The sequence below is a fragment of the Trichomonas vaginalis genome, chromosome V, assembly GCF_026262505.1.
Source record: "Trichomonas vaginalis G3 chromosome V, whole genome shotgun sequence".
Lineage (NCBI taxonomy): Eukaryota > Parabasalia > Trichomonadida > Trichomonadidae > Trichomonas > Trichomonas vaginalis.
This window is the reverse complement of record NC_067207.1, coordinates 19,553,339-19,575,099: the sequence shown is the minus strand read 5'-3', so window position 1 is coordinate 19,575,099 and position 21,761 is coordinate 19,553,339. Positions and strand designations below refer to the sequence as shown.

Below are 21,761 nucleotides of genomic sequence, written 5' to 3'. Positions count from 1 at the left end.
TGAATTGTGGCGATTTTTAAATAAACTATACTCGTTTACTGAATGGAAATTTAAGATCATTTTTTCTTAAGGGGATAATACCAAATCAATATTAATGTATCAAAATATTAATATCATGATTCGAATCAGAATGGTAACGAGGGATATCTTTGAGATTTCGTTAATAATGAAATATGAATATGGCAAAAATTGAAAAAAAAAATTAAATGAAAATAATAGAAGAGCATATTAAGAGAATTTATGGGAAAAGGAAAAAATACCATGAAAATGAGATACTTTAAAGAATTGAAAAATAATAAAATATTATTATGTGCTGTAAGGTAAATGTATTATAAAGAAATGGATTATTTGATAGAAAGTTACCAGTTTTTGTAAATTTATCGGTTTTATTGAATATGGTTATTTTGGATAACAAAGAAAGTAACTGGAAATGAAATAAGGTAATAAAATGTGTAAAAAAATATTGAGAAAGAACGACCAAATTATGAAAAAATATAATGAAGTGACATATGAATTGAATTAGTACATAAAACATAGTCTCAACAATTTTTTTGTGAAAATTGAAAGAAATTGAGGTATTTATAAAATGATTTTAGAGATACATATATTGATCCAGATTATCAATTAAAAAAATTGAAAATTCTCGGTTATAAATTGTGAGATTTGAATAAATTGTTAGTGCGAGAAAATTACTTTTATTAAGTATTGTGAGTAAAGATTATATTGACTATTGTAATTCTGCGAAATTATTCCCATTTCTTCAATGTTAAATTGAGAAATGTAAGGATTCAAATTTTGTTTAGATCTCACAAACATCTTGAAAAATCAACCAACGTTCTATAGGAAAATGGGATGTAAACATGTAGAATATTTGTTCATATCTCCAAATCATCGGAATAAATTTAAATTCAATCCCGTGTTTACAAAATTTCTAAAATTATTCAAACTATGAAATACAAAATTTTTCAAATATTAAGTACACTCCGTAACTTAACCAATATTTCAAATTAGCATTTTTCATTCAACATTTTACATTCAAATTTGAATTATCATTCAATTAACACAAAATAATTTAGTAAAAATAAACTTTAAATATTATATAATTCAATATTTGAACATAAATTATTGAAAACATAAAAATACGATAATCTTTCTGAGGAATTTCCTATCTATAATAAGCATCTAATAATACTATCTAATTATCATTAATGTAATTTAAACAGTTTTAACAGTTTATTCAATTTATAATCCCACGAAATTAATCTAATTGCCATAATCTTTTGAAACTGTTCATTCATATTCATTTGAAATCTTCTCAAAAAAATTTCTTAGTTTCTTTATTTTCAACTCAACGGTTATCTTCACAAACATTTCACTACTCCTCAATTTTTCCTGCTTTCAATTTCATCTTAATATATTTCTATGAAAGTGAAAAGGGGCACGCCGAAGAATAAATGGACACAGGATGAAGACTTAGTTATTATATCACAAGTTGAACTTCATGGACTTCAAAATTGGTCTGAAATTGCTTTAGCTCTTCCTGGAAGAACCGGTAAGCAGTGTAGAGAAAGATGGATATTTGCGCTATGTCCAGAACTAAATAAAGAGAAATGGACAGATGATGAGGATAACACACTTATTGAATTACAGCATCAATGTGGCAATAGGTGGTCTTATATTAGTAAATATCTCCCAGGGAGATCTACATTCGCAATTAAGAATAGATGGTCATTGATTAAACGTCATAGCCAATCGAAAAGAAAAGAACACAAACAAATCAAGATTGAAAAAATTGCAATTAAAGCAGATACAACAAATATAGAAGAACCTAAAAAAGAAGCAGAATATAATTTTCCAATTCAAGATATTGAAACTTTTGAACAGATATGGAGTAAGGTAGATGATATGACAATGAATTCTCTCTTTAATTCATTGTTCAAATTACCATGAAGTTATATGTATTTTATAGAGTAAAGCATAATTTTAGTTACTATTTATAAAAAAGATATAATTAGTCTCTGTCTATAATTTTCGATAGATTAAGTTCAACAAATCATGATTATCTAATGGAATTTGTGTGTTCACTAGCTATTGCGGATAAATAATATATAGTTTTTGACATAAAAAAAGATTATTGACTTCTTGACCTTGAATTCCCTACTTCACACAATAAATAAGATGATATAGTATCAAAATACAGATACATATAATATATTTGAGAATATTGAAACTGAAATAGAAGCTAGCACCTTATATATCTTAATATCAAGCTTATCGATATACTTTAAATACTGTATATATCAAATTGATATGAATTATTGATCTATTTAATCTATTTTTGGGTTGATAGTATTTTTAAATCAATAATTTTCGCTTAAAAAAGCCGAAATATGAAATATATCTATTTATTTTTCATAATGCATCATATCATATTTTCCAAAAAATTTAAAAAATGCTATTTTTCATAGTAAATTTATATTTTTTTAATTTTAACAATGAAATTTTGAAAAAATTTTGGAAAAAATCTTGGAATTAATTCTTTACCAAATAGCTTAATATTGCCCAATAAGTGCAAAGATAGGTAAATCATTGGATATTTAAAAGTTTTGATAATATTTATCGGCAATAGATGAACATTCGTTTACACATACTATGAAATAAAAATCAGTATTATACATAACGCATTTACAAACAAACAATAATTCAAAGAAAATTAAAACGATTGTATCTTTCTAATCCTTCGAATTGTATTTGATCTTGATACGGATGTGGTATAAACGCTCGAATGAACTGCCCTGACAAGTTTTTTTCTTGCTTCTACAGGCTTAATCCTTATCATATCTGTTATTTCATGGGCAGTAGGTCTCTTTTTGGGATCTACTTGAAGGCATTTAACAATTATCTCTTTTAAGGTCGGGTCTTTAATTAAGCTTTCATCGAAAATACCGTTTGTAATAGATTTTAACATTTTTTCTCTGGAAGATATATTCCATGGATATGTTCCAGTGCATAAAATGAAGAGGCTTACTCCTAGAGACCATATGTCAGCAGCAAATCCGTCATATGGCTGCATTTTAATCATTTCAGGAGATCTATATGCCAAAGTTCCAACTAGATTAATAGTATTTGGTTCTTCTGTAATCTTTTGAGACAAACCAAAGTCGCAAATCTTGATTCTGCCATAGTTGTCTATTAAGAAATTGGATGGTTTAATATCGCCATGACTAATTCCAAACTCGTGACAGCCTTTAAGAGCAAGAACCATTCCAAAAGCCATTTTTAATTGCTTTTCTAATGGCAAACGTGGATTTTGAATGATTATTTTGTCTAATGAATTCGGACAGTACTCAAGAATCAAGTATACATATTCACCACTGCGAACATATTTATATAATGTTACAGTATATGGCGAACGGATTTGGAGCATGCATTCTATTTCAGAATCATGAAATTTTTCGCTTGAAATTCGCTTTAATGCAAAATTCATACGATATTGAGGGCTATAGACATTAAATACCGTTCCATATCCTCCTTTAGCTATTATACCCCGATATTCAAAGCCTAAAGATTCAAGTAGGATGGGATCAGGAGTTTCCATAGCAAAAAGAAAATAATTGATAAAAATAATTAAATATTTTAAAGTATAATATATTATTAGAGATCTAAAAATATATGAATTTATTATGATGGTCGTAAATAATCTCGTTCTCAAAAATTGAATAGTATTGAGATTTTGAATATTTCAGAAAATCAAATTAAATGAAGGATCAAATTTATAATAAATTGATGAATAGCGAATTTTTGGTTCCGCAAAATGGACGTTATCATTTTAGTAAGATTATAGATATATGAATCAATAATCTGAATTGTCATGTCATTACAAACTTTCAGATTGAATGTAGTTTCAAAATTTTGCAAATTACCTCAGACTTTTCAGAGGATTGAGTTGCCACTCAATCCTCCGAAATAGTCTGTGGTAATTTTTAGTCTCTACACTATTTCAATAGAAGCTCCATTTTTAAACAGTTTTTAAAAATCGAGCATTGAAAAGTGTGATGAGACTTGCTAATTATTCAAAGTTCTCAAAATGGAACACATCGGCTTTATTGGGCATTGAAAATATTTTTTGAGTCCAAATACTGGATCTAGTAGATATGGTCATTGATTCAGAATTTAAAAAGAAAATCATAGATATGAAAAGAGATACGTTGGAAGCTGATCGTTTATTTGCAGCAACAATATATGTTAGATGGGAATCACATCAAAAATTTAATATATTTGATTGAATCATATAATTTGTAAATGATAACTTTTTGAATCATATAAATTAACCTTCAAATATATAATACAAAAATATATTTATAATATTATAATGCTCTTTTTTATGCATGACAATGATTGAAAAGAACCTAAACAATTCAGATACTTTCAATTTCATGTATACGTTTTACTTCATCGAGGCCAAATACTGCATTATGTATTAATGAATTTTTAAAAATTATTTGTAATCACTTTTCAATATTAAATACCATTCAATTATCTCTACTCTAATCTAAAATCAACGTGCATTACATCTATAATTAAAAATTATTAATATTTTATTTTTTTATTCAGAAAATTATTTGAAAGATAACTTTATAGGCTTTTTCCCCTCTTATTCTTCTCAAATTATAACAATTTTAATATTTTTACACGCCACAGTCAGTGCAAAGCATGGCATTGGTGTATCCATTTTTTATAACGTATTTTATGCCACCTCTGATTTTTTTTTATAAGTTTTTACGATTATGGAATAAAATGACTATAATTCCGATTACTTAGCACCATATATCTCTTAACTCCGTTTAATTATCGAAAAATATAGGAATTCTATTTTCACTGTTCCAATAAGTAAAGATTCATAGTTCCGCATATGTGAAAATATTTATATAATTTTATTACTGGTAGAAATTATATTCGAATAGAGTAAAAAATATCCTTTTGAAACTCATATCAATTGAAAATGTCATTCCATATATCTATGAAACTATTCTATATCATATTACACACATATTGAAGATTCAGATAAATATCCATACTATTTTAAATCGTTAAATCCATACACGTCCATTAGTTTTTCATTTTGTCTGTAGCTTTGATCATTTTTATTTAATTCTATTATGAACACCAATTAAAAAGTCCAAATTGGAACCGTCATATCATTGATTATTGTTCAATTCGATTTTAGCCAAAATCTTATTTTTTATTTATTATCCAATTACAAAATCTATCTCAAATATTAATCATCATTAAATACTGGATTCATTTTTATTACAATTTTTATTCAGTTTTTTCATTGTAATTTGGTTCAATGTTGATATGAGTGTCAAGAGAGAAATATCTATTTCCAAGTTACTTAAATTCTTTATTTTCCTCAATGCAATATCACTATTGATTCTTTTACGTCCATTACGAATATTTTCAATTTATCCGAATCAATTTTCAATAAATGAGTCAATCTCAACATCCATCTATCCTTTCTCTATTCCTAAAGTATACAAAGATTCTAATAAACTTCAAAAAATTAAAGAAGAATTTAAATTTGCTTGGAAAAAATACAAGAAGTATTGTTGGGGATATTCAGAACTGTTACCAATACAATTAGAATGCAGAAATAACATCGATGGACTCACTATAGTTGATTCTTTATCAACATTATATATAATGGGGTTATATGACGAATTTAATTACTCGAGAGACTATTTAAAGACCAAATACAAATTTAACGGAACGTGGAGCACATTCGAAACCATTATTCGATTTCTTGGCGGATTTTTATCTGCTTATCAATTATCAAATGATCCTTTTTTCTTAAACATTTCTAAACAACTAGGTAGTGAAATATACGAACTTTTTGATAAGAATACAGGTCAAATTTGCTTAGAAGCAAAGTTTGAAACTGATAATGAAGGAAAAATTTCAGCAGAGTGTATTGGCGACTATGGAGGTGCACTTGCTGAACAAGGATCAATGCAGTTAGAATTCATGACCTTAGCAGAGCTTACAAACGATCCAAAATACATAGAATTATCAACTCGACTTTATAGACACTTATGGACAAAATTTCCAGGAAAAGTCGGTATCGTTGATGTAAATCAGTCGAATTCTTCCGATATTATTCGAATCACTGGAGGAACAGATTCATATTACGAATATATCATAAAAAGCTACATTTTATCCGGCCGAACATCATCCAAATTACTTGAGAAACACATGAAATACTTAGCAATGATAAAAGAGAAAGCAATAGGAAAAGTTAATAATATTACCATTCTTCACGATTATGACGATGGTAAAATAATCTACCGGATTAGACATTTATCCACATTTTATGCTGGTACAATTGCAACAGGAGCAGTTAAAGAAAATTCTGAATGGAATTCTGATCTCAACATTGCAGAAGAGTTAACTCACGGATATTATAAATTATATAATCTATTTAAGACGGGTCTTGGTGCCGATATGTTTGACTATGATTTTGACGATGGAGAATATATTATTTCATTTTGGTCCGAATCATATGTTTTACGTCCAGAAACAATTGAATCCATATACTTACTCTGGAAATTTACTGGAAAAGAGATATCTAGACAGTATAATTGGGAAATTTTCAAAAGAATTGTTAAATATTGCAAAGTTTCCAACGGATATGTCGGTGTTTATAATGTTAATGGATCAAGATGGAGTCTAAAGGTTATGGAAAGTTACTTTTTGGCCGAAACATTGAAATATTTGTACTTAACTTTCGAAGATAATGATTTTATTCACCCAGATGAATGGATTTTTAATACAGAAGCACATCCACTAAGAATATGGGACTATAATACATCTCAAAAATGGAAAAAGTATCTAGATTTGTCAGATATCCCTTAAATTAATCTGTAAATACCAATTAGCTTTATCCACAATTATTAATTCTTTTCTACTATATTTTATTTCTTTCCTTTTATTGTCTATTTTTGTTTTGTTAAAAAAAAAGAATTCAAAAATATTCGCATCAATTAGGAAAATAAAATTGTTTACCCGTGTTTTAAAGTACTTACTCTTTCGGCAGAGCAAGATTTACTTTTGTTTGGGATATATGTGGAAACAACTACCCAAATCCCAAATTCTGTTTTCTTCTTGTTCCTGGCGTAGGATAGCCTCGATGACGGCTGGCTTGAGAACACCATCGCGGAATTTTGTCCACATGCTGTTTTCTTCGGCTTCTTGGAATGGGATGCCATACATGATGGCGCCTCCACCAATGTACCTCTTGAGCTTCTTGAGCCAGCCGTTTTCATCTTCCTGGAAGTGTGGTGGTGGATGGATTGGGATTGGTTCGAATGGGCCATTTTCTTCGGCTTCTTGGAGTAGAATCTTTATAGCGGCGCCGACACCAACGCGTTTAGCGAGCTTCTTGAGCCAGCCGTTTTCATCTTCCTGGAAGTGTGGTGGTGGATGGATTGGGATTGGTTCGAATGGGCCATTTTCTTCGGCTTCTTGGAGTAGAATCTTTATAGCGGCGCCGACACCAACGCGTTTAGCGAGCTTCTTGAACCAGCCGTTTTCATCTTCCTGGAAGTATGGTGGTGGATGCATTGGGATTGGTCTGAATGCATTCTTTTCGGCCTTCTGGATATATATTGGTCCTGGGAATATTGGATCTGGTCTAGTTGGTCTTGGCCACCTATTTTCTTCGGCTTCTTGGAATGGGATGCCAACCATGACACCGCCTGCACCAAGGTACCTCTTGAACTTCTTGAACCAGCCATTTTCATCTTCCTGGAAGTATGGTGGTGGATGCATTGGGATTGGTCTGAATGCATTCTTTTCGGCCTTCTTGATATATATTGGTCCTGGTAATTTTGGATTTGGTCTAATTTTACGGGGGAGTACTGGCCATTTCTTATTTTCTTCGGCTTCTTGGAATGGAATGCCATACATGATGACGCCTCCACCAAGGTGCCTCTTGAGCTTCTTCAACCAGCCGTTTTCAACTTCCTGGGAGTATGGATATTCGACCCATTCAATAGGCATTATTATTCTCTTATGTGTATTCATTATTGGGATGTATGGTCCAACTGGAAGCCTGGAGATTCCAAGAGAAGTAATAGCAAAAAACATAATGATTTCAATTTCAATTCACATTCAAATTTTCTATCAATAAATCGAATGCTCTTGTAATTTAATAAACAACTAGAAATATACAAGATTTCATAAAAATCAATAATTGTCAAATGACAAGTGAATGTCATTTGACAATTTGTCAACATGTAAAATCAGATTCATGCAATTTCAATTCCAAATATTGGTGGTATTTTGTATGAAAAATGCAACGAATGGAATTTCTACTATCGATATTACAATCCTTGAAATTATAATATCGATATGCAAAACTCATTCTGAATTGTTCTAAATTGGAATCCAATAGATTTATGCCAACAGATGGTCATATAAACTTTATACAATTTTTAATTAATTAATATGAATTTTATTTATTACTTTTAATAAAGAGCCTGTCAAGTGTTCTGATATACTTATGGAGACTGTGAAAAATAAATGACTTATTTTTATCTCGTTGTTCAGAAGATTTTTTAAAATGTAAATTTGGAATTAATGAAGGTGAAATATTGAAATATTTAATAAAATTCCGTTCTCTTTCAACAGGTGAAGGATTTGATCTGTATTAAAAAAAACTATCGAATTAAATACCAATCATGATTCCTGGGGCTACTGGTTTGAGGGTAATTGGATATGGTCTTTCTGGTGGCGTTATCTCCATTTGATTGGCTTTAATAGGTTCTTTATGCTGCCTAAAGTTTTCTTCTTGTTCCTGAAGTAATATTGCCTTAATGACAGCTGGTTTAATGACACCATCGCGGATTTTTGTCCATAGGCTGTTCTCGTCTTCGTCTTCATTTCTCTGGAGAATGGAAATGATAGCTGGCTTCAAGTGTCTATCACGAAAACGTGTCCACTTGCTGTTTTCTTCAGCTTCTTGGAGTAGAATCTTCATAGCGGCGCCGACACCAACGCGTTTAGCGAGCTTCTTGAGCCAGCCGTTTTCATCTTCCTGGAAGTGTGGTGGTGGATGGATTGGGATTGGTTCGAATGGGCCATTTTCTTCGGCTTCTTGGAGTAGAATCTTTATAGCGGCGCCGACACCAACGCGTTTAGCGAGCTTCTTGAACCAGCCGTTTTCATCTTCCTGGAAGTATGGTGGTGGATGCATTGGGATTGGTCTGAATGCATTCTTTTCGGCCTTCTGGATATATATTGGTCCTGGGAATATTGGATCTGGTCTAGTTGGTCTTGGTCCTGGAAATCTTATTCCATTTTCTTCGGCTTCTTGACCGTAGAGAGCCTTCAAGATTTCTTGCTTAAGGATGCTTTTATATAAGTCTAACATCATGCCGTTTTCTTCGGTTTCTTGGAATGGAAGGCCAATCGTGGCGCCGACACCAATGCGTTTAGCGAGCTTCTTCAACCAGCCATTTTCATCTTCCTGGAAGTACGGCCCGTTCTTTTCGGCTATACGATAAGAAGGTGGAATGTATTGTCCGATCTTTTCGTACCCAGGTAATAATGGTACGAATGGTCCATGTTTTGGGAAGTATCTAGGACCGTGCAATGTTTTGAATGGTAAAATCTTGGAGATTCCAAGAGAAGTAATAGCAAAAAACATAATGTTTTCGATATTTATTCAAATTTTCAATCAATAAATCGAAAATTCTTGTAATATAATAAACAACTAGAAGTATACAACATTTCATAAAAATCAATTGTTATAAAATGTCAAGAGAATGTCATTTGCCACTTTATCAAAAATTTTCTTTTGAGAAAAAACTGTTTGACACTTCACGCCGATATTTTATACAAAAAAAGTTTTTTTTATTTATAAATGTAAAGAAAAATCTGTATACTCTGGGGATGATTGAATGTGTTCCCATTCAAGCTTTGGTAGATGATTATCTTCAACGTCATTTTCTTCGGCTTCAACATCGAAATTTGCAATTTCAATGTTCTCAAGCTTCAAAATGTCAAAGAGCAACTCTTTCAAGGAGAAGCTTGTCACAAGACCCGACTCTGCTGTAATAACAGCAAATTCTCCGTTGAATTTATGATCAATAATAATTGTCTCGCGGTTACGCTTGCAAACTTTAAGCCTGCATGGAAAATACTGGTATACGCACCAATTCCAGCCAGTTTTGATCGAACTTCCATACCATGGTTCAATTATTCCATCATATGAAATAATTGTTTGAAAGAATTTGATGGCCGCACTCAGAACACCATACTTCTTCACAAAGTTCATGTATTCTGTGAAACCAAGCTCTTCATTTTCGATCAATGAAGTTATCGTAGCTTTCCAAGCATCATAATGAGATGAGCCTTGATCTTCAATAATACCAGTGATTATACGTTCAACCAATTCGTCTCTAGTGACCTTTTTTTTCGGTCCGATTAAATTTAACCAACTGGATCGAATAAGAGGACCCTGATCATCAGTTACTTCGATCTTCTTCTTGATTGACGTAAATCTGGTCGTTAATGATGCTGCTTTTCTGATCGTACTAAAATCTGTACTTCTGCTGAATTGGAACTGAGAGCTTGTACGGCGTATGAGTAAACTCCTCTTGAACTTGTTTTTTGCAAAGCGAGGTGGATCTAGTAAGAGTAATTTTTTAAATCCGTACATATTGAAGTTTTTGTTAAGAGAATTCCTTTTGATTCTAAGTATATGGCATAGTTTATCGCTGTAGACCACAAAATCGTTGCCATCATCGCTCCAAATTGCTCCAACTTGATCAAAATAATCTGGATGTCTATCAATAAACTCCAAACACAGGAACAATCTTTCAGGGAAGTTCATTTGCCTCGTTCCGTTCAATGAATCGATCAATTCCTGAAGGACGTCATCAACATCTTCCATGTTTTCCATGATGTGGATTTTCTGATATTTACAATAATCGATACACATCATTGAGATGACTATAAATATGATAACAGCATTCTATATCATTGCATAATTAATATTTCTTATTCCTGAATTTGTAAATTTCGACCTTTACATTTTGAAATTTAGATAGTATGTATTCGAAAGTATGGTAATTCATCATATTTCATTGGATATAGTATTGTTTCATTGTTATGGCCATAAATTATCCGAAATTTTTTAATTTCAATTTATATTCTCTTTTCTTTGGATTATAAAATGAATCAATTATTGTATAAGTAACATTTAATCATGTTTAACAACAAATAACAAAATAAACAATTATAATAAAGAAAATTATTCGAAACCTAATGCTTTAAGCTTGGTAATTACATGCTTTGCGTATCCGACATCCTGCAATTCATCATAATTCTTATCTACAACGTCATAGATTGCGTTAATCCGGGAATCCGAACCAAATTCAAGGATTCTTTGTATCACATAGTTGCCAAATTTATCGGTTATAAGGCTGTAAATACGATCGTAATTGTAATTTTCTTCAACTCCGATAATATCTGCAAAAATAAATTCTCTTTGAGCCTGATTAGCTCGTCTTATGCATCGTTCTATTACATTAGATGCAAATTTATGTATCGAAAATGAATAATAGTAACCTTTGTAAGATTTGATTAATTCTGCAACTTGTTCTTCATTTCCGTCATCTATAATATTCTGTATGACATAATTACCATATTGGTTCGCCGTTAGTTGAGGTGCAGCCTTGATAACTTCCGAAATCAAAGGCGCTAATTTATTTTGATCGAATGGTTGAAAAAGGTGTTGAACAACTCTGCACCCGCAGTTATCAGCGACCAATGAAATCGTGTATGGCATGATACATTTAATGATTTCCGGTACGCGATTCGGCAAAATATCGATGAATTGTTGGACAATTCGATTTCCATGCAAAGATTGACATAAATCTAATATCGATGAGGACAAAAATACATATAATTCGTCAACTAGATCAGTATCCGCGCACTCAATAAACTTCTGCATCACTCTACTCCCACAAGGATGATTTGCAATTTCAAGAGGATCTTTTTTAAACGCATTTAAGAAAGATATCTTTTGTTCTCTTGTAGCATAATCGAGGAGCTTCTGTACAACAAAATTTGCTGAAGGATCGCAATATAATTCTCCAAGATATGGAATTAATGAATTTAAAACTATATTTCTGAATTTATCAGTTCCAAATTGTAGATCGTCCTGTAGTTTTCTGCAGTTTTGTCTGTCTTTTGCCATATTTACGTAACGTCTCGGATCTTCTTGATTAGCTGAAAGGACACTTATAGCATTTTGAGTAATAATTTGGTCTATTTTGACTTTTTCGCCGGTCGCTGCTTCCCATAAATTTCCTGGAATTAAAGAATATAAATTTTTCTGTACAAAATCATGAGGTTTAACATATGGCCGATATAGAGGAGGACTTGAGTATGCATTTGAAATACTTTGTGATATATAAGAATCCATAAATACTTCCTGTGTTGTCATAACAATGCGATGAAAAAATTGAGTTAATTTTCTCTCAAATTTTTCCATTGAAAATGAGTAGAAAGATTTTAGAGTTTTCCTTCTGTTAAAAGTTATTTGTATCTATATGGAGATAACAAAAAACAACGAATATGCCCATTTGAAGTTTACAAAATTTTTTTTCTCAGTGAAAATTTGAGGAGGGTATTCTCAAAAAAATTCTTGCGAATTTTCATGAAATTATAACTCATTTTATAGATTAAGGAGATCAAAATTAAATTATTCACAGGCAAAAAGTCCATTTTGGACCATTTACAATTAATTCTCGAACAAAAAATAAGAATTGCTGGAAAATTAAAAGAACCAATAACATGTATAGTGAAATTTACAAATAATGGAATGATAATAATATTAATTTTGATTGATTTAGGGATAAATCGTAATGTTCGAGAAAATTTAGTCCGAAGATTTGTTTTGTAAACAGGAATGATTGGGATATCTAGTGTTAAAATACAAAATTCTGCGTCGCTTTAATGTAAAAGTGACAGGATGGAGAAAAAGGGAGCTCCAGGCGCTCTCCGAGCCAAATGGGGGCCTTTACCAAGCAGAACTCGGACAGATCCTTCCACAGAACCAGCATCCCCGCACTTTTTTGATAAAAATCCTATTCCATCTGAGCCTTCTGTTGAAGCTCTGAGAAGTTTGAACAAATTAACGGAAAACTCCAAAAAGATTATTTCAAATTTAGAATCGAACAATACTATACTATCAGAAAGAATCGAAATGCTCACTGCAGAAGCGAATGAAAACCAAGATCGAATAAACTCGTTATACTCAAGAATATCGAGCTTATCTTTAAAACAAGATAAGGATGAAGCAAACAAGTATACAACTATAAAATACATGGAAACAGAGTCATTTATATCACAGATTTCGCCAAACACTACTGAAGAATTTTTAAGGAACAAACCAATGATTTTGGAGGCATTACTACATCCTGGATATGCAGATATGCTTGCTGATCTTATCAAAAATCTCCCTCAAAGTTCGAAATCCAGATTTATTTCTTATACTGGGCACCAGTTACAGAGATTTTCATTGATATGGTCATCATTTTTAGTACTATCCATGAATTTAAACAAGCCTGATTTCAAATCCATAATTATGGAAGCCGTTCGAAAAATTTTAGAATCAGATACAACATTTTACTTCTTAAAAGATATTAGTACAGGAGTTTACGCATGTGATCTTCCTAACGATATCACAATATACGTCAAAGATCCAAAATCTTTAATCCCTCAAACAACTACAACTCAAATTTTCAACCACCCTTCAGAATCTCCCAACTTCAACCGTCAAGTTGATAGTGTCTTTAACCCCAAAGACAGATCGTGCATCATAGTTCCCGCCAGAGACGCTGCTTCAGTTTTGGCGATCAGATCTGACGATTCCTCTCTTCCTTTCAAGAACGAAGACATCTCTGTAGGCGATATCTTCTCTCTTCTTAACTCTTCACTCATTATCATTGACCAGAAAGCTCCAGGAATCATTACTCCCAACGATTACAAAAAGAAAGTTGATGATTTTGAGAGGAATTGTCTGAAAATCGATAGAATGGAAAACCTTGTTCCTTTTATCGACAACAATTTTCCGAAATTAATCGGTGCCGACATAATTAAACTATTTTTCATCGACCACAACGAGCTCATCTTCAATGTTTTGACAGAAGAGAAGACAGCATTGGATAAGAAGCTTCCTTTCGCGGGAATTACACATCATATTGCCAAAACAAGAAGAATCTTCATTGAACAGAAATTAGAAGAATCACTTTGTCACAAAAAAGTTGATTCATGGTGTATTGGAAAATCATTTTACGGAGCTCCAATCATGTCATCAACAAATGAATGCATTGCAGTTTTATGTGCAGCAGCTCCTAGAGGAACATTATTCACTGAAGAACAATTGGAAGCAGCCATGGTCATTGCTCCAACAATGTCTTTAGTTGTTCAACGTGTTACTGAAACGAAATCAAAAGAACACCTCGAGGCAGGTATAAAAGATTTTAGTTTAGTACCAGAAAAAATGGCTGCAATGTCATTTAACCATGACGATATATTTAATACTCTTTACAAAGCAATGAATGTTGATTCAATGACTGTTTATAGAAAAGGTGATGGAGAAAATCCAAAGAAACTTTACGAATTCGGAAGAAAAGCTTTTTCCGAGAAATTCGTAAAAGATCAGTTCGAAAGAGGTTCAATAGTAAACACAACATCTCCTAATGAACTTCCTAACTTTGAACCGATACAAGGATTCAGCTACAGATCAGTATTTATTTGTTTTGAAAGCCGTGGATCAACGAGATACGGCATTTTCTGTGCAAATCCTTTGAATTTGTCGAATAGATTGCATGATAACTCTGAAAGCATCGCAAGAGCTTTTTGTAATTTCTCATTTAACATTACTGATGAAGAACAGTTCAAGAAAGACGTGAAAATACAAAAGCAAAGATTACTAACTGTACAAGGTGTAACAGAAGTTGCCAAGAAACACATGGAAACTAGTAATCTCGCAGAGTTTTGTAGGGGTATTGGTTCTTTCGCAGGTTTCGAACAAGCTTGTCTTTATATTTACGATGCACAGGAAAATTCGTATTTCGCACACTCAACGAAGAATGATTTTAGGAATATAAGAAAGACACCAGACATTGATAAGCTTTTGAAAGAAAACAGAGATGTTTTCGAATTGAAATACGAGATGTACAAGAAAACTCAACTCGAAGCAGATGTTTATGGCAAAAAAGCTGTTATAATCAATTTCTGTGATGATATTTTCATGTTGTTTATTGGAAAGGAAATAGGTGATTCTATTTATACATTTAATGCTTTCTTGCCAATAATTAAATCGCATGCGAATTATTGTAGACTGTTCAACAAAAATCTAAAATCACAAATCAAAAAGAACATTTTCGTCAACCTTCCGAAGATACAAGATCCATTGGATTATAAGATCAAGATTGGAAATCTTAATAAAGATGAAATGCTTGGTCTTTCAATATATCTTCTGAATTTGCAAGGAAATGTAAATGTTGATATCTGCAGGAGACTTGTAAAATCGGCAATGAAAATGTCAAAAGGTCTTTGGAGTTCTTGTGTTGAATGCATGCAGTTTTCCGCAGCAATTTTGGAATTATCTGAATCACTTTTCACGAAGAAACAAAAGTCAGCAATATTGATTGCTTCTTTGTTCTGGCTCTTGAATGATCCAAATGATAATTCTGCTGCTTCTGTTTGTTTTGGAGATCATCCTGATTATTTAGTTCGACTTGAAAGAGCAATGTTGGCATCATTGGATTCAGGACTTCCAGAAATAGATGAAGATTTCTGGCCAATGCTTTCGAAATGTTTCTGTTTCAATGCTGAAGAAGAATACAAAAAGATTGAAGTCTTTGATTCTTCAAACCACGAACAGTTGAATCTTATTGGTGCAATGATAACAAAAATTAGTGAATTTCGAAGATATTTCGCACTGGAATCTAAAGATGACGTAACTGCTGCAGTTTCTAGAACAGTTGGCGAAGAAATTGTTTTACCACTCTTTGATAAGCTTTTAGCACGAATTCCAAAGCTTTCTTCAATGAAAGAATCTCTTATGAATACAATTAATTGTCTCTCTCAATAATTTCTTATATTTTTCTTTATATTAGTAAATTATTTTTGTTTGTTTTTATGATATAAATTAAATTAACATGTTAATTCACTTTATAACTTTAGCTTTAATTTCTAATATTGCTGTCAATAAAATTAAAAATGAGATGTTTTCTTTTGAGAAAAAATAATCGATGTAGAGAGTGTGAGTTTACACAAACAGTATACAAAACTATCTTTGACTTCTTTTTGCTTATATAATTCTAATAAGGTAATCTTGGCTTTTCCGTTGCCTCGTTGTTTAAGGCTCCAGTCCTGCATGATTGCTGCATATAGTTAGGACGAGTATCTAATAAGGAGTAAAAATATACCAATATATTGCACATATACCAATATTTTATAAAAATTAAATATTATCTATTTTTAAAATTTTCGAATTTGACTATATTATCGTTTTAAACATGATATATACTAACTTTACTATTTGATATATGATAAATAATGATATTTTAAAAATTGAAAATTTGGATTTTTAAATTTGCAAAGTATATAGTATAGTAAATTCATAAATGAGTATAATGCGCCCAATTATAACAATTTTCAATCATTTGATAATTCTATGACTATGGATTTTTGTACTTCTAATTAAAATAATGTCACTTTTTAATATATTGAGTTTAAGGTTTAAATTTAATTTAAAAAATCGATTTGTTTATACATATTGGAAAGGAATTTTTTGAATATCTTTTGTATATTAATACATTATGACTTATACTATGTCACCATAATATAAGTTCAAATTTTTATCATGCACATCAATATAAAATTGTAATTCAAAAAACACCTACTTCTATCGTCAAAAATCCTCTCAATTTGAATAAATACATCAAAAATATCAAATTTGCAAACCTAATTCTTCGAAATACCGAAGAAGGTAGAATATACAAATAGTGTCGATAGAAACTATATAATTTTCTTTACAAATTGTCGAAGGGGAACTAGAGTTTTTTCTTATACGTTGAATTATAAATCAAATTATTGAATGGATTTTTGGAAAATTGAATACTCAATTATCGAAAAACCGTTTTGACAAAAAGTGATTAATACAATATTGTTGCCTATATTAAGTAATTATCATATATGATTTTTATTATCATATCAATTAATCGTGCATGAAGTTATTCTCGACGCAAAAATGGTTTTTTATAGGGGTCTTGCAAATCTAATTCTTCTTTCATATACTTTTTAGAAGCAAACTCACTATATCAAAATAAACTTTAGTTGCATTCTAACAATTTGTTGAAGGGGAACTGAGAGTTTTTTCTTTATTATCAAGATATGACAAAAAATGTTAATATACAATTTTTTAATATTCGACATATATAGCGATAATGTAATATTATATGATTTTATTATATTATGATAGCATATATAAACCTTATCATATTATTAAAACTTTCACAAATCAAAAATCTTTAGATTCTGTCAAAAAGTGATTTGTCAGATTTTTTCAAAAAAACAAATAACTCATCTAGAAGAGATTGAAAATCAAGTTTACTAATAACAATATAATGTATCACTAATATGCTATAAAATGTCGTGGGCTTTTTTGATTATAAATAGTTTCACCAGTCAAAGTTGAAATTTGTCAAAATACCGAATTCTCAGATAAGATGAACTATAATAGTAATACTCAGTTTAAATATACAATACTATAGTGTATTACATAATGATATTATATACTAAAATAAAAGTATCAAAAACTCATATTGGTGGAGATATTAAAACTTTTAAAATTGAGAGGGTGGGACCGGAGCCTTAATTCGACCTGATAAATCGATATCTGTCATAAAATAATCATCTTCAGAAAAAAAATAACCTGCTGGTTTGTATGAGTCTTTTGTCAGAACATATCCAGACCCTCCACCAGCTCCTGATCCAGGATCAACCACATATTCTTCTTCAGGAGCAACAGGGATAAAAATCGATACCGAGCCACCATACCAGCCCCCTCCACCGCCTGATCCGTATGCATCAGTTTCGCCAACTGATCCGCCAAATCCAAAGCCTGGATATTGGAGACTAGAGTATGGAAGGCTGTCTCCTGGACGCGTTTGATTGCCTCCTTTGCCGGGATAGGATTCTTCACGAATTTGATAACCATCGCCACCAAATTCTCCACCACCGAATCCTTCGGTGTGGCTGCCTATGTAAGATATAATCCCACCGCCACCACCGGCCACGATGGCGCGGTAATAAAGCGAATTAGCAAGAAGGCGGATGTCTGAAGCACCTCCTCCTCCGCCCGTATAAGATTCATCCACATAGCCAACGCCTGTCCCACCACCGTTGAAACCGCCGGGGTGAATATTATTGGTATTACTGCTTCCTTGGCCGCCGATATAAATAAAGGCAGTGGTATTTTTTTTGAGCGAGATTGTTCCTTTTGCGTAGCCACCAAGGCCGCCGTTCTGGCCACCTTGTGCTCCCCAAACTTCAAAGATGTATCGGCCTGCTTGGATTTCTGCGACATATGGTGTGCAATCATGGTTTGATTCGCAAGGGTAATTAAATGTGATTTCATTTCCTTTTTCGTGCAAAACATTTGCAGTGCCTTTACTTGAATCTAACAAGTCATATTTGATAAATATCTAAATATATTTATGATTATTAGCCTTGATATTAAAATTAAATATCATGAATTATGGTATCAGCTGTATTATCCATCGAGTATATGATAATTTATGAATACAGGGTGGATTTGTAGGAAAGTTGGCATAAAATAAATTGTCACTTTTTGACATCATTGAATTTTATAATCCTGGAACCGCACATTTTTAGGATAATAACAGTTATTTATATCATGAATATTCATATTTCTTTATGTAACTGCTGGCGAAGAATTCGTTTTAACACCCTTTGATAAGTTTTTAGCAGGGCATTCCAAAGCTTTCTTCTATTGTTCCTCTCAGTAATTTCTTTTATTTTGGAGCTTAAATAAATTATTTATGTTTGTTTTTATGATACAGATCAAATTAACATGTTAATTCGATTTGTATAACTACTTTTAATCATAATTATCTTATCTCTAATTTCTAATATTACGTTCCAATTAATGCTATTCAAATATTAGCTTTATAAATTTCTCTGAAACCCTGAAGGGTTGACTCCGACTTTAAATCAAATTTCTGACAACGAGCGCGAAGAATCATTGAAAATTAACCGTAAATAACATAATTGAATGTTGTGTCATAAAGACATGTGTGCACCCTTAAACAAAGAATCACTAATAAAATATTCTAGTATTTAAATTGATGCTAATGGATACAATCAATATGTAAGCTAATGAAAAACCAACATTTGCATAAGCATTGAAGAGGATTTTTTTATCTCTTTCTCATTAGGAAATGTTGTTCTATGTAGTTATGACAAGGAGATTCTTTGATTTCTTCTTCTACTTCTTTTTCATCTTCAAATAATTCTAATAAAGTGATCTTGGCTTTCCCGTTGCCTCGTTGTTTAATTCGACCTGATAAATCAATATCTGTCATAAAATAATCATCTTCGGAAGAAAAATAACCTGCTGGTTTGTATGAGTCTTTTGTCAGAACATATCCAGACCCTCCACCAGCTCCAGAATTAGGAGATATTTGATATTCAGGATCTAAATAAACGTTAATATCAGGATCAAAATACGATATCGAGCCACCATACCAGCCACCTCCACCGCCCGATCCGATGTTTTTGGAGTTAGCGGTTACTGATCCGCCAATTCCAAAACCTGGATGTTGTTGATTAACTATTTCTTCAGATTCGCCTGGACTGATTTGATTGCCTCCTTTACCTGAAAATGAATTACGCCCTTTCTCACAACCATCACCACCAAATTCTCCACCGCCGAATCCGTAGGTCTCACATTCTAAACCAGATATAATCCCACCACCGCCACCAGCCACAATGACGCGGTGATAAAGCGTATCAGAAAGAAGGCGGATGTCTGTGGCACCTCCTCCACCGCCGGTGTGATATTCTATGGCATGGCCACGGCCTGTGCCACCACCATTGTAACCGCCGGGGTGAAACTCATTATCAGTGTTACTGCTTCCTTGGCCGCCGATAGAAATAAAGGCAGTAGTATTTAATTTGAGTGAGATAGTGCCTTTTGCGTAGCCACCAAGGCCGCCGTTTTGACCACCTTGTGCTCCCCAAACTTCAAAGATGTATTGGCCTGCTGGGATTTTTGCGTAGTAAGGTGTGCAATCATAATTTGATTCGCAAGGGTATTCAAAGACGATTTCATTTTCTTTCTCGCGCGAAACTTTTGCAGTTCCTTTATTCTCATCTTTCAAGCCATATTTGATAAACATATATATATCTGAACAATTGACGAAGAAATTAGTTTACCACTCTTTGGTAAGCTTTTGTTACGAAACCCAAAGCTCTCTTCATTGAAAGAAAATCTTTTGAATACAATTGTCTCTCTCAATAATTTCTTATCGGATTACTTCAAAATATTTTATACGCTTTTTGAGAAGTGTGCATTAAAAAATTGTAAATATATTTTTAAATAGATATTTGATATTATTTTTTCAAGTTCGTTTATAATCCCACAAAAAGTGCCACAATTGCTTGATGATAATTTTTAATATTCAGAAATTATTTTTGTTTGATTTTATGATGAAAATTGCATTAATATACTTTTTAAATGATTTGAAATTGAATTTAAACGTGGAAAGAGTTGAGTTTTAGAAATAATTTATGATAAAGTTTTATTGAGAATTAAAAGTAGATAGAGGAAGTTTGCATAGACTTTTTATAAAACTATCGTCAGATTATATTTGAGCAGCATGAAGATTAATCATCTTAGAAATAAATGTAATAATCCTGTTTATTAGATGTACTTGAATGGATATATTTCCTTCCATTAGTATGCATAAAGATAATGTTTTTCCCATTCCTTGAAGCATATATAATGAAACACCAAATAAACACTCTAAAAATCCAATTATCTTTCTTCAGAGATCTAAATATGCATGATGCCTATCTAAAAATAATATGTTTTTATTCGGAGTAAGATGAAAGTATTACTTCTTTTTAGTATTTTCTAAAAGAAGGCTCAGATTCACTAGCAAATCATAGTCAGTGTTGATAAATAGTACTTACAAAACATGAATTGTATTATCGAATTTGTTTGAATTAAGGACAAAGTTGGATTGGCTTCAACTAGAACATTAAACTTCTATCAGATCTTCATCTATGGGTGATTCCGAATTCGAGTTAAAATAAGATGAATGCTGTTAAACGTTATGCAAACAAATGGAAATCATATATAATGCTTTATCTCTTTCTTATTGAGAAACGTTGTTGTATGTAGTTATGGCAAGGAGACTCTTTGATTTCTTCTTCTTCAAATAATTCTAATAAAGTGATTTTGGCTTTCCCGTTGCCTTCTTGAAGACCTTTTGTTAATTTAGTATCACTCATATAGTCATCTTCTGAATAAATGTAATAATCTGGTTTGTGGGAGGTACTTGAAAGAACATATCCTGATCCTCCTCCAGCTGCCAATTCTGGATATTCCATTTCAACACGGCCCTGCCTAGGGATAAATCTTCTTTTAAAAT

The 21,761-nt window shown here is 31.8% G+C and overlaps 11 protein-coding genes across 11 annotated transcripts, besides 1 other annotated feature; 3 read left to right on the top strand and 8 right to left on the bottom strand.

The window, feature by feature from the left end:
* Window positions 1-1,422: 1,422 nt before the first annotated feature.
* Window positions 1,423-1,987, top strand: TVAGG3_0366190 (RNA polymerase II transcription regulator recruiting protein; the record flags this gene model as incomplete). Its single annotated transcript, XM_001324067.1, has 1 exon — window positions 1,423-1,950. One exon carries the CDS (start codon window positions 1,423-1,425, stop codon window positions 1,948-1,950), a length of 528 nt encoding a protein of 175 aa, XP_001324102.1.
* Window positions 1,988-2,525: 538 nt separating this feature from the next.
* TVAGG3_0366180 (protein serine/threonine kinase protein) lies at window positions 2,526-3,598 on the bottom strand (the record flags this gene model as incomplete). Its single annotated transcript, XM_001324066.1, has 1 exon — window positions 2,714-3,598. The coding sequence occupies one exon, from the start codon at window positions 3,596-3,598 to the stop codon at window positions 2,714-2,716; it is 885 nt and encodes a 294-aa protein (XP_001324101.1).
* A 1,749-nt stretch (window positions 3,599-5,347) lies between these two features.
* Window positions 5,348-6,912, top strand: TVAGG3_0366170 (glycosyl hydrolase; the record flags this gene model as incomplete). Its single annotated transcript, XM_001324065.2, has 1 exon — window positions 5,359-6,912. One exon carries the CDS (start codon window positions 5,359-5,361, stop codon window positions 6,910-6,912), a length of 1,554 nt encoding a protein of 517 aa, XP_001324100.1.
* Window positions 6,913-7,101: 189 nt separating this feature from the next.
* Window positions 7,102-8,145, bottom strand: TVAGG3_0366160 (uncharacterized protein; the record flags this gene model as incomplete). The annotated part of the gene is made up of 1 exon (XM_001324064.1): window positions 7,102-8,145. One exon carries the CDS (start codon window positions 8,143-8,145, stop codon window positions 7,102-7,104), a length of 1,044 nt encoding a protein of 347 aa, XP_001324099.1.
* A 509-nt stretch (window positions 8,146-8,654) lies between these two features.
* Window positions 8,655-9,768, bottom strand: TVAGG3_0366150 (uncharacterized protein; the record flags this gene model as incomplete). Its single annotated transcript, XM_001324063.1, has 1 exon — window positions 8,726-9,706. One exon carries the CDS (start codon window positions 9,704-9,706, stop codon window positions 8,726-8,728), a length of 981 nt encoding a protein of 326 aa, XP_001324098.1.
* A 148-nt stretch (window positions 9,769-9,916) lies between these two features.
* On the bottom strand, window positions 9,917-10,963 carry TVAGG3_0366140 (uncharacterized protein; the record flags this gene model as incomplete). The annotated part of the gene is made up of 1 exon (XM_001324062.1): window positions 9,917-10,963. The coding sequence occupies one exon, from the start codon at window positions 10,961-10,963 to the stop codon at window positions 9,917-9,919; it is 1,047 nt and encodes a 348-aa protein (XP_001324097.1).
* Window positions 10,964-11,314: 351 nt separating this feature from the next.
* On the bottom strand, window positions 11,315-12,559 carry TVAGG3_0366130 (mRNA binding; the record flags this gene model as incomplete). The annotated part of the gene is made up of 1 exon (XM_001324061.1): window positions 11,315-12,559. One exon carries the CDS (start codon window positions 12,557-12,559, stop codon window positions 11,315-11,317), a length of 1,245 nt encoding a protein of 414 aa, XP_001324096.1.
* Window positions 12,560-12,792: 233 nt separating this feature from the next.
* TVAGG3_0366120 (3',5'-cyclic-nucleotide phosphodiesterase protein) lies at window positions 12,793-16,172 on the top strand (the record flags this gene model as incomplete). Its single annotated transcript, XM_001324060.1, has 1 exon — window positions 13,040-16,171. One exon carries the CDS (start codon window positions 13,040-13,042, stop codon window positions 16,169-16,171), a length of 3,132 nt encoding a protein of 1,043 aa, XP_001324095.1.
* A 270-nt stretch (window positions 16,173-16,442) lies between these two features.
* Window positions 16,443-17,955: a mobile genetic element.
* On the bottom strand, window positions 17,928-18,770 carry TVAGG3_0366100 (glycine-rich protein family; the record flags this gene model as incomplete). The annotated part of the gene is made up of 1 exon (XM_051231576.1): window positions 17,928-18,770. The coding sequence occupies one exon, from the start codon at window positions 18,768-18,770 to the stop codon at window positions 17,928-17,930; it is 843 nt and encodes a 280-aa protein (XP_051101306.1).
* A 753-nt stretch (window positions 18,771-19,523) lies between these two features.
* TVAGG3_0366090 (glycine-rich protein family) lies at window positions 19,524-20,504 on the bottom strand (the record flags this gene model as incomplete). Its single annotated transcript, XM_001324059.1, has 1 exon — window positions 19,524-20,504. The coding sequence occupies one exon, from the start codon at window positions 20,502-20,504 to the stop codon at window positions 19,524-19,526; it is 981 nt and encodes a 326-aa protein (XP_001324094.1).
* Window positions 20,505-21,183: 679 nt separating this feature from the next.
* On the bottom strand, window positions 21,184-21,738 carry TVAGG3_0366080 (glycine-rich protein family; the record flags this gene model as incomplete). Its single annotated transcript, XM_001324058.2, has 1 exon — window positions 21,475-21,720. One exon carries the CDS (start codon window positions 21,718-21,720, stop codon window positions 21,475-21,477), a length of 246 nt encoding a protein of 81 aa, XP_001324093.1.
* Between the last annotated feature and the right edge of the window lie 23 nt (window positions 21,739-21,761).